The sequence below is a fragment of the Monodelphis domestica genome, chromosome 1 (assembly GCF_027887165.1).
Source record: "Monodelphis domestica isolate mMonDom1 chromosome 1, mMonDom1.pri, whole genome shotgun sequence".
Lineage (NCBI taxonomy): Eukaryota > Metazoa > Chordata > Mammalia > Didelphimorphia > Didelphidae > Monodelphis > Monodelphis domestica.
The window spans coordinates 499,231,655-499,244,509 of record NC_077227.1 but is presented as its reverse complement, the minus strand read 5'-3'; the positions used below and the strand labels follow the sequence as shown (position 1 = coordinate 499,244,509).

Here is a 12,855-nt window from a genome sequence, read left to right as displayed (position 1 = left end):
TAGGCAAAAATGGTAACACTTACAGCTGGGACTATTTTGAGAACACTGAGAGTACTGTATAGCTTATCAATAGTCAAATCTCCCCTCAATTCCATCATTCCTCATCAATGCTTGCCCTTAATACCCACAGTGACATAAGAATTCAACATGACTGTCTATCTACATGTCATAATCTGGGTAATGCATTTTGTCCATTTTGTGGAGGATTAGGCTAATCTTGTTCACATAACAATAGAAAATACTTAAAGCAATTTTTTAATACAGCAAGACCTGATGCAAACATCTCTATGTAGAAATACTCAAGACATTCTTGCCATCAATAGAAAATTCTTAAGATGAATTATACCGAATAATTTTCATGATACTAGTGGCTTTTTTTTAGTGAACATTTCTCTTCCCATTTAACATCTTGCTTGATGTCAATATTCGGTGGATTGATGATCAAAATCCTTTTTTTTTTTTAAACTCTTACCTTCCGTCTTGGAGTCAATACTGTGTATTGGCTCCAAGGCAGAAGAGTGGTAAGGGCTAGGCAATGGGGGTCACGTGACTCGCCCAGGGTCACACAGCTGGGAAGTGTCTGAGGTCAAATTTGAACCTAGGACCTCCCGTCTCTAGGCCTAGCTCTCCATCCACTGAGCTACCCAGCTGCCCCTCTAAAATCCTTTCTTAATTATATCTGTCATGGAATTTCAAAGAAGGTACCTTCTCTAAGAAGAGCCCCCAATACTTTATTTTGGATTTCTAGACCAATTAAAATGTTTTCTTCTACAGGTTATTACATAATAAAGTAATAGAAAGATACATCATGATTTTATGATCTTTTTACATCTCTCAACCAGTTGTGTATGAAGATGCAGTCTGCTATAGAAAACAGATAAGAAAACCTGCTTGTTCTCTTTTCAAATTTAATTTGAGAATGCTTTCAATGCCCAAATAAATCATTTTCATTAAGGATTTTGTTAAGATGATAAAATAGATCATTCATTCTCAACCTTTTTTTTTTTTGGAGGGGCAAAATCACCATCTGTGATTCTTTTGAAAATTTCTCTCCTTTGTGACATCTTGAGAATTAATCTCTAAATGTTTTGAAAATTATATTATCTCCAGCACAAATATCTTCTGCTTTATTTTTGTGAGATCCAGCTACTCTTCTAGACACCATCTTCTTAAGTACTATTGTCATTTTCTCTTACAAAATAAACCAGGTCCTGAGATATTCAGAGGTGGCATTTCCCTTATTTTTGGAAATGAATGGAGATTACCCTAAAAATAGCCATGGTACTGTTATGTTGTATATCTGTTTTTTGTCCTTCCAAATTAATCTACAAACTTTTTTAGATAACTTGTCTTGGTTGGATCTCATTTTGAGCTGTCTGCTATTTCTTTTTCTCCTCCACTTTTCCTTCCTTCTTTCCTCCTTTACTCCACCCCCCATTTCTTTTTCTCCTCCATAGTATTCTGCGAATGAGCTCTTCATTGCCATATTGTTCAATTTGGTAAGGTGATCTAGTGGAAAGATCAATGGTGTTAGAATTATAGGCTATTCATTGAAATGTTAGCTGATCTTACTAGCTATGGAATTAACTTTGGATAAATGATTTAGCCTCTTTAGAACTCAGTTTCCTCATTGATCATATAAGGTTATTAGATGTGATGACCTCTGTTATTCCTAGTAGTTCTAAATTTCTGATTTTAAGGAAATTGTTTGCTGACTATAAGCAATTTCAAGACTCTTTAGGTCCTTCATTTTGGTAGTTGTCTTATAGCAATTAAACTTTTCTAGGAAATAATAACAGATCAAATCAATATCTTCACTTTTATCCATTTTACCCATTTTTTTGTAATCACATGAAATCTAAAATATGTTCCAGTTTAGTATGGAATCATAATAATAACAAGTTAAGATCCATGAAGTATGCTTTTGTCTAATTTTAAATTTTCTAGGCAAAATATTTAATTAAATTTGATCTTGCTAAACCTTGAACATGAAAAATACAAACCACCTTACTGTTGTCCTTCAATCATTTCAATCATCTAACTTTTTTTGTGACCTCATTTGGAGTTTTCTTGTCTAGGATTTTGGAGAAGTTTGCCATTTCCTTCTCCAGATCATTTTACAGAAGAGAAAACTGAGGTAAACAGGTTTAATTGCCTTGCCTAGGGTCACACAGCTTGGAAGTGTCTCAAGTCAGATTAAAACTCAGGAAGAGGGGGCAGCTGGGTAGCTCAGTGGATTGAGAACCAGGCCTAGAGACGGGAGGTCCTAGGTTCAAATCCAGCCTCAGCCACTTCCTAGCTGTGTGACCCTGGGCAAGTCACTTGACCCCCATTGCCTAGCCCTTACCACTCTTCTGCCTTGGAGCCAATACACAGTATTGACTCCAAGACAGAGGGTAAGGGTTATTAAAAAAAAAAAAACTCAGGAAGATGAGTCTTCCTGACTTCAGTCCAGATTTGAACTCTGGGTATTTGGATTTTAGATACAAAAAAATTCAATGTCAACTTAAATAAGCATTTTCTAACAATACTGCCTCTAAAGTTGTGGGAAGAATGAGAAATAAAGCAACCACTACTTTAGTAACCAGAGAAAATTACAATATATCTAGCAATAAGTGAACTTAGCAATAAGATAATAACTAACAGAAAATAAAATAACACAGACCTCAAGTTTAATGGCCATTTTCTTTATCATGTAATAGGGTCACAAGATTTAGTGTTGTTAGGAGACCTTTGAGATCATCTAAACTTATTTTATAGATGAAGAAACATCCACAGATAGTTTAGATGATTTTCTCAATATGTATTAGCATCTTCACAAGCCTAAATTTATGACATAGACTCTTAGGTCTGGATGGGAGCTCAGAGAACAGAGAATGTTAGAGCTGAATTGAGAGGGACCCTGGAACATCCAATATTGGTGTTAGAAAAGGGCTTTAGATATATTTGGTCCAACATCTTACTTTTTTCCAGGAGGCAAAGAGGCTAGGGAGATGCATTCACTTGCCTAAGACCACAGAGTTCCTCACTGATGGAACTAGGATAATTCTGGATTTGAGATTCCTAATACAATGTTCTTTGTATTGTGCCAGGCAGGCTCCCTTAGAATAAGATCCAGAGCATTGAAGAAATACATAAACAAAAAAGACTTTAAACTTTTTGTTTTTTCCTTTTCTTATAAAATTATGTTGTAATTAATGTGATGACACTGAAATTCTTTGGCTCACCAGAAGATAATGTAGAAGAGGCATTTACTATCTTCTAGTCCAGTGAGGGTGAATATTTTAGAGACCACATGCTCTGCTTTCCCACCTCCCACCCCCAGACTAAGTGCCTCTGCTCAGGGAAGGGAGTAAGTAGCTTCCATTGGGCTGCTGGGTAAAAGGGGTGGGGAGGCATGGTGGAGAGGGGGAAAGAAGTAGCTTCACCTGAGTACCTCTGCCTTTCTAGTAACTAGCTCTGGCAGGTGATGGCACATTGTCCACAGGAAGATCTCTGCATGCCATGTTTGGCACACATGCCATAGGTTTGCCATCATGGGTCTAGTCTAAACCATTCATTCAAATGAATCAACAATCAACAACTATTTATTAGTTAGTTAAGTACCTGCTATGTGCTAGACATTGTATTAATCACTAAGATGAATAGCCTGAGGTCCAGAGAGTAGAAAAGGCTATGTATGTGGTAAAACTTGGAATCAAGCTCATGTCCTCAAACTGCATGTTATTATTCAGTTGTGTCTGACTCTTCTTGACCCCATTTGGGGTTTTCTTGGTGAAGATACTGAAATGGTTTTCCATTGCCTTTTCTAGCTCATTTTGTAGATGCTGAAAATAAAGGCCAATGGTTAAGATTAATGGTTAAGACTTTCCCAGGATCATACAACTAGTAAATACCTGAAGCTGGATTTGAATTCAGAAAATGAGTCTTCCTCACCCTAGGCTCAGCACTCTATTTGCAGTGTCACCTAGCTGCCCTGTATAACTGCATAGCTCATTACATTTTTTTGGTCCCCTTATCTCAGTTCTGGTTTGAAACATTCTCTGAAGGAATTTTAAAGCTGCCACCCTGCTGTCTGTCTTGGAAATGCATTGTAAAACATGGACCACTAGACATTGCAGCTAAATTGAAATCTGGCCTTTAAATAGTATAACTGACTGCTCTCCAATAGCATTCCATACCAATTATGACAAACCATGTGTCAATCATTTTTGCTGATATGGAATGGATGCAAAGTGTTTCAATAGATAATTGCAATTTACTTCAATGAATTCAAATATCTGTAAATAAGCTGTGGTGCACGAGAATTTGGTGTCAGAGAAGATAGGTTCACATCTTGCCGTGGTTCCTCCTTTGCTGCATGGCCTTGCACAGGAGACCTATCCTCTCTTGACTTCAGTTTCTTCATCTAAAAAATGTGGGTGACAGATTTGATGATCTCTAAGGTGCAGTGGATAAAGTCGCCAGCCTGGAGTCAGGAAGACATCTTCATGAGTTCAAATCTATCCCTAGATATTTTATACATATATTATATCTAGGACCCAGATAAATTATTAGATGTACCCTGAGCAAGTCAATTAGCCCTGTTGGTCTCAGTTTCCTCATTTGTCAAATGAGCTGGAAAAGGAAATGGTAAACAAATACAGTATCTTTGCCAAGAAAACCCCAAATGGAATTACAAAGAGTCAGATATGGTTGATACTGCACAACAACAACAACAACAACAACAAGGTCTCTTTTAGTGCTAACATATTATGAGTCAATAACAAGAAGATACTTCTAATATGTGGACTATGAAAATAGGTCTAATTTGCCTAACATACTTGTTCACAGTCCTAGTACTTTCTCTTTGTTGACTAAAAAGAAGGAAATAAATCTTATTCATATCCTTGGATCTGCAAATCAGAAAACTGAAAGGAGGTGATGGAATGCTTGCCTAAGAAAGCTCTCTTAAATGTCCATCAAGCTTTTTGGAGTAACTTCTAAAGCTAGAAATATGTGTTTTTCTTATCTTAAGATGAAAATTCTAGCTCCCAATCTTACCTAAATGTGCTTTCTAAAGTTTTAGTTAAAGAAAAATTGCAGACTGATATTAGAAACTAAAGCCTTCTGGCTTTAAAAGTTAAATGTATTTCTTTGATGAACTCAGGTTTTTTTTTTTTTGGTGATATTTTAAATGCTTATCCTATAGTGCTAGTTCACTTGTTAAGGAGAAAAAAAATCAAAAGAACCCATTCCTGCCAATGCTTTTGTTTGCATGAATCACTTCTCAGTGAAACATTCCAGGCATATAATTTATCTGTTCTTTGGCCCATGTAGTAAATGCTTCATTAGTGCATGAATTCTTGCCTTGTTTTAATTATGCTATGCTCTGAATGTAGTTTTATGGTGCACAAAAATAAGATTGTCATTCATGAAACACAGAAGGTTTGTGTGTTACTCTTCGACTGAAATAGGAGCATCTATCTTCTGATTCACAATCCTATCTGTTAGCTGGAATTGATATTCCAATTCAAGGAGGGTGTTATGCTGAATTGCAAAGACATCTGACAGTCCTGTGCCCAAGCTCTAATTTACCCTAAGGATTCTGAGCCAAGCCATTGACTATCATCTATGTAGAATATTGAGCTCTAGCCGTGGAAGCAGATGCATGAGGAAGTTTTTGTAGTTGCTATTTGAGTGCTTGGTCCAACCATCTCGCTCAAAGAATCGCTGATTTATAAAGAACTGGCAAGCCATGTATCAGACACCTATCCCAAATGATCAGACTGAGCTGTTTTCATGGAGTCACTTTTTAGCCTGCATGCCATTTATAACTTTGCTCATCTGGTGTTGGTTGTTTTTTCACCCCAAGAAGAAAACTCTAACACCCGATCTCATCAAAAAGTCTCTGTAAAATTTTAAGTAAAAAGAAAGAACTGACATAGGCTTAAGAAGTGTTCTCCTCATAACAAGATGGTAGAAGTTGCATTATCTCCATTTTACATGGAAAGTTTAAATGACTTCCTCACGTAACCCACAGTTACTGGGTGGCAGAGCCAGGATTCAAAGTTGGCTAGCCTGACTCTATGCCCAGCGCTATTTCTATGACATGTTCAGTTTCTGTTCATTTAGAAGTCTTGTGCTCTTGGTGAAAATGGTTAGAAAATATTTATATGCCAGTGGGTATTTATAGAATTCTTTTAATATAATGCTAGATAGTGCAGTGGATAGAGTACCAGGCCTCTGGTCTGAAAGACCTGAGTTCAAATCCAACTTTAGACACTTACTAGCTATATGACCCTGGACAAGTCACAGTTTTCTCCTCTGTGAAATAAGTTGGAGAAGGAAATGATGAACCACTCCGATATCTTTGCCAAGAAAATTCTAAATAGGATTATGAGGAATAAGATATAACTGAAATGACTAGACAGCCACAAAACAAAGCATACAAAATACTTTACGTATAATTCTCATTTGAACCTGAAAACAACTCTCTGATGAAGGAACTATGGGTATTTGATAAGGAGAATTTTATAGGTATTCAGATGGGGACATTGAAATTCAGAGAGTGACTTGTTCATGGAAAGACAACTAGTAAATGTGAGAAGTAGAATTTGGGCATTTGAACTCAGATCTCAGTTCTGAGTCGAGCATTCTTTCCACTGTGCCATTTTGTCTGAATGAATGAAATGACTATTCCATGTCTTTGTGCTTTGTATGTAACATGTATCTACATATAATATAAAGAAGCAGATATTTGATAATTTAGCTTTAATGCTAGCTATCATCCAGGCATAATTTTGCATCATGCTAATTTTAAACAATTAAAAATGTGAATATATAGAATTCACACATGAATTTTGAAGGTGTTGCCAATTTTTTCCAGATTGGAAGAGAGTTATAACTTTTGGCTCTCCTAAGTGGTTACTATAGCTTTACTCCCTAACTTGACTATATATATATGCACACACATATATATGGCATAGCATCACGGACTTAGATATGGAAGAGACTTTTGAAGTGACCTCTCATTTTATAGATAAAGAAACTGAAGTCCAGAGAGATGAACTCATCTAAAGACATGACAGGTAGAGTAAGTGGAAGAGCTAGGCTTTGAACACAGATTCTTTAACAATGAATCCAGCACTCTGTTTCATGCACCAGACTTCCTCCCATAGTGTTCCTTGTATATATATGTGTATATATATATATATATATATATATATATATATATGTATGTATGTATATATACACACTCATCTTCAGATTAAAATCCCTTGAAAAAATAACATTTACTTTCTGTATTAGTAAAACCTTTAAGTAAGGCAAGGGCTAAGCAAATGGAAGTTAAATGATTTGCCTAGGGTCACATAACTAGTAAGTAACTGGGGCAAGATTTGAAGCCAGGTCCTCCTGACTTCAGACATGGCACTCTTATCCCCTGTGCTGTTTAGTTGTCTCTATTAAATCCCTTTTCAACACACTCAGAATGGAATGTTCTTCCCAAACTTATGTTATAAAAGAATTGATTTGGATAAAATACCAAATAAAATATATCAGCCTTTTAGCATCCAATGAGACTAAATTCTTCTTTATCTAGGTTTTGTTGTCTTTTGGTCATTAGGCTTAAAAAAACCCACCACAATATCTTTTAAGACTATTTTTGAGAGAACTATAGGACGGTGAATGGCTCACCAAATTTAGTAAGCTCAGTTTTCTCAGCTTAACTCAGTAGGCCCAGAATAATTTTTGATTTTCTGGAGAAAATAATATCTTATTATTTTTCCCCAAATGATTCTGGTTTCAGAAATCATAACACAAGAATTGCTGCTCACAGATGTTAGTTTATACAGTGGTTGACTTCTTCCCTAATACTCCCTATTGTGGAGAAGAGAGAAATTATAAGAAAATGCAGCAAGACAAGAAGCTGCAGATTGATCAGTTGTCAATCAAAGGAAGATTCCATTTGGAATGTGACCAGGAAACAGTTGAAGGCAAGAGCCAACTGCTTGACTGTTTTTCTGGGCTTTTAGCTGATGGGGGTGATTTTGAAGGAAGAAGCTGGGTTTATCTCTGGGACTTGGGATAATCAAGTTGGAGGTGGCTCTGGCTGATTTGAAGGCAGAAGAAGAAGGACAATATTCCACATATCTCTCTCTGACTTGCTCTGTTTCATGGTAGTGGTTGAATTTCCATTTCTCTCAATATCTTCCAACCCAAGACTCACTGTAGGTAATAGGGAAACCTTCACCCTCTTACCTTCATCCTCTATCTTTCCTGTTTTCCCCAATAAACCCTTACTTGAGATAAAGAAGAGAAAAGAGTATTTCCTCTGAAACACCATAGCTCACCCTGAGTGTCTTAGAAGGAGGGGAAGAAGAAGGGGGAAGGGGGAACTGAAGGGAAGAAGAGGGGAGGAAGGGAGGTATAAAAGGGAGGAGGGTAGGCAAAAGAAGATAACTACCTGATCCATTAGTTATTATTTATCCATCAAATATACCTTCCAATATTATCGATTACAATTTAGCACCCCAGGCTGACTGAACTTTACAATCTCCAAAATTAACAGCAAGCCATTATGGCTTACTGGATCTACAATATCCTATATAGTAAAATGACTACCATGATAGTAGATTCGGTGGAATACCTTGGCAATGCCATGATGTTCATACTACAATGGCCATTCCAAAAAGAAACTGTCCTTTGGCACATTCTGACTCAAGTTTATATCATCTCCATGGTGGCCATTCAGACTCTGACTTATTTGAAGAACATCTATAGATTTGTAATCCCCAAAATGGCAGCACAGATAATGGTGGTAGATACTGACTTGGAAAATGTTAAGAACATGTTTGAGGAATTTATCAAGGCGAAAGGGCTAGACCGGATTAAGGACAAGAACAATGGCCAGACAGAGAATGCACCCAAAGAGAAAGAGAGAAAGTCAAAGAAAACAAAGGCTAATGCACAGGGAAATGACAGTGACAAGGACACTAAGTCTGATAGTGAACCTGAAAACATTTTTCCACTAAAGGATGTCACTAAGTTATCAAGTACAGCTGTTACTTGTATTACAATCAAAAGTGCATAGACAGTTTACAGCCCAGGAGCTTGATTCACTGAAGAAACAGATTCCAAAATTTATTGATCAGCCCTATAAGACTCAGAAAGATCTCAAATGTGCTTTCAGAGTCTTTGATCCAGATTTCCAAGATGTAGAATTTCTCGTGTCTGAAATGTTTAGCACCCATGAGCATCGCCAATTCATTGAAAAGACCAGGTCAGAAAACAACCTGACTAGTTGGCCCACAGCTAATCATCTAACAGAGTACAATAGAAACACAGGACTATAAAATCGGGAAGAGCTATTGGAGGTCATCTAGGATAACTCATTTTATAGGTGAGGAAATTGAGGGTCATGGAGAAGGGCCTGGATCATGGGTTCTTGGCTAACCAGTGGCAGAGCCAAGAGGCGAACCCAGCTTTTCTGACTCCAGAGCTGATGGTTTTTCTGTTCATCCATATTGCCTCCCTATAGCGGGGTCTGGGTTCTCAGAAACCTAACCATGCTGCTGAGTAGCCTAACTTCTCAAAAATAGACTCAGCCAACTATAAGCTGCCTTATTACTAAAAGTTGTGTTGAGTCTCCTTCCAACATTGTTCCCCTTATTTTAGTATAGCTGTGGCTTCTGTAGCCTGAACCTTCAAGACCCAGTGTGTGAATTGCAGAGAACAGAGAAAGATAAACAATCTAACTGGTGCATGCAGTATGTACATTTTTTTGGAGGGAGACTTCTGAACTATTTAAAAATCCCTAACAATGTGCTTTTCTTAGTCAAAAATATGGGAAACCCCACAAACCACATAGTATTTTTCATCAGTCCAACTCTACTAGAGGCACTTAATCTTTTAAAAAAATTGAATTAATAGTTTATTAATAGTGGCTCAGTGTCTAACAAGGAGAGACAGACAGACAGAAACAGAGAGAAACAGACAAAAAAGACAGAGAGATAGGGACAGAGACAGAAATGAAGAGAGAACCTTACCAGTTACCATTTTATTCTCCATTATATTAATTCTAGATAGGAAAAAAATAAGCTCTCCATATTTCAAACAAACAATGATTTTCTCAAACCCTAAAAAGAGTTTGTCTTAGTTTGCTGAGGATCAGAAATATCTATTTGGGACAGCTCTCTCTGAAAATATACACTCTGTCAAGCTATAATATTGTTATAAGCAGAAATACTGTTCATAGTACAGCTTAATTGACTTCTTTGACATAGTATAGTTGAGAATTTTCAGAAAAGAAAACTACCCCTCAACTCATCTGCACTTGGCGGTGAAACAGGCTTCTAACAAGAAGCAAAATGATGACTTCTTGAAGGGACAGGAATAACTATGACTTTTTGAATGCTTTTGCATCCAGGTCTACCGATTACATTCACGTACTTCTCCTACCTCAGAATCTGGTAAATAGGATGAACTCATCTCTGTGGCAGTCACCTCCAATTTTTTTTTTTTTACACAAAACAGATGAAACAGCTGTTAGTATTCTTCAAACAGATGTTCCTGTCAGCTAAAACATCAGGGAGACAGTATACTACAATGTCCTATTTGTTTTAGAGGGTCAATGACTTGATACCTTTGTCAAGGCCCCTGGTGTCTGTTGTTTAACATATGTGAAGTTGTCTTACCCCATTAATGCTCTTATGAGATTTCTTTAAGAATGAAATGGATATTCTTTTTTAAACACTTGCCTTCTCCTCTGGGACATTGTTCGACTGGCTCGATAATCCAGGAGTCTCTCTGTCCAGGTGTTGGTTCTCTGTATTCTCAGTTCCCTCTTGGATTCCAATGGGAACAGGTATGTTTTCTTTTTTCTTGTCCAGTTTGAAGAATTTGTCAAAAAAGCTGGGTTCCTTGGGCTTGACAGGGGCTGCACCCTCTGCCTCAGGTGGAGGCGATGCTGGTTGTTCAGTAGTGCTAAGGGATGCTTCAGCTGGGACCTGGCCTTGGGTTTTATCTGAATCTTCTTCCAGTGCAGCTGTTGCCGGAAGTTTCATGTTCTCACTTGATGCTTTGTTCACTGGGGGTTTTTCAGAGCTGACATCCAGGCTCACTGATCCAACTGATGAATCTGTGCCTTGGTCTTCAGTACGTCCTGGTACAGGCCGCGAGAGTGTGAAGAAAAAACGAGATTTAGCAGCTGGCGTTGGAGCTTTGGCCTCCTTCCCAAGATTCTTTCCGTTGGTCTCAGAAACAGTGCTTATCTCCATTGTTTCATGGGAAGAAGTGGCCACATTACTCTGGTTAACACTTGTCTCTGCATTGGCTGCAAACACAAACACAAAACATTAATTATTCAGCAAAACAAGGCAACTCAAGTATTAATCATGGACTTCAAATGTTTCATACTCTTGTGTTTTAGTATGACAAAGACCAAGCAAACTTTTGGCATGTTAATGAATCCCTTTGTTCCCTGGCTTGCCTGTGATAGAAATGTTGGTTTACCTAGGGACACTTTATGTCTGTTTTCTGAAAATTCAAACTAGGCTGAACTATAAAGGGTCAGCTCATGGCTCATGTCAGTAGGCAGTCTTAAAGAAAAAGTACAGGACCAGATGTCTGCTGCCTGGAGAGCTTTCTTCAGATGTTCTAGAACCTTTAGAAGTCTTTTTTTGATGAAAAAACAGAGACCAAATTGGAAAGCAAAAGTTATTTTGAACAATGGCATGCTAACAGTTTCCATAATTAAAATGTGTTGTTCTTATAGGTGTATTTGAAAAATAATAATAGCTGAAACATAATATAGTGCTTTAAACTTTCTAGAGCACTTTCCATACATTATAGCTAGTCAATTCAGTAAACAACTAGATTGGAGTCAAGAGTTCACTTCTTGCTTCAGACAGTACCATGGTGACCCTGGTCAAGTCATTTACTCTTTAGATTCAGTTTCCTTCCCTGTAAAATGGGTTTAATTCTAGTACCTACTTCACAAGCTTGTTGTGAAGGTCAAATGAAGATAATACATATAAAGTGCTCTGCAAACTTTAAAGTGCTATATAAATATTACCTATTATCATATCACTGGGTCCTTGGCCCACCCAAGAACTTTTGGGAATATCAAGGATTCCGTTTTTCTCATCCCTCTTTAATAGAGGAAATAACAAATGATCCCTTCAAGATTTGAGAGTCTATGCCATATAGTCTAGTTAAATTTGGAGTCTCTCATCACAAGAAGTTTGACCATTGAATGATTAATTTTTTTCCAGCCACAGCAAGCAATGAAGATTTTCTGCTAAAAGGTAGAAGGATGTTGATCTGCATTGACCTCATAACAGAGCCTTTAAATACTAGAGGATATCTACATATGAAGAGATAAGACATATGGAATATAAAGAAAAAAGAAGGGAATTTGTGTTCGAATCCCATCTCCATTCTATACTATGCCTATGAAAAATTCTACAGTACCTATGGGACACTGAGAAAGTCCCTTAACTGAGCCTCAGTTTTTTCAACTATAATGAGCATGAAATAGTTTTTTAAGATTCTGTCTTGCTCTAAATTATATTATCCTGTTTGATGTTAAGTGACTTATCTAAGATCATCTAGCTAGTAAGTGGTATAACTAGGGTTTAAACCTAGAACTTCTGACTCCGATTCTAACAGCCTTCCACTGTACCATTCCATCTCTGAAATTGGGGTGAAAATCAAATATCATATACAGACTTGACAAAACATATCAGGCTAAACGTCTGATACTAGGTACAGAGACAGTGCTTCATTTGTCCATTGGTAAAGCAGAGGGACCATGCCATGTGCATTTGCCTTCTACATACAGTGTGAACCCTCAAATAAATATTCTATGACCAT

General features: G+C 37.2%; 1 protein-coding gene across 7 annotated transcripts in view; it reads right to left on the bottom strand.

The window, feature by feature from the left end:
• The window catches only part of BCAS1 (brain enriched myelin associated protein 1), a 99,342-nt gene extending 88,034 nt beyond the window's left edge, over positions 1-11,308 (bottom strand). For 2 of the 7 annotated variants that reach the window (XM_007475704.3, XM_007475712.3), the window contains exon 1: positions 10,740-11,296. In XM_007475704.3, the coding sequence (XP_007475766.2) occupies positions 10,740-11,258 (519 nt within the window). In that variant the 5' untranslated portion in view covers positions 11,259-11,296. Of the gene's footprint in view, positions 1-10,739 lie in introns of all 7 variants that reach the window. The other 5 variants (XM_007475701.3, XM_007475705.3, XM_056812932.1 and 2 more) reach the window with 5 other exon arrangements.
• Positions 11,309-12,855: the final 1,547 nt, after the last annotated feature.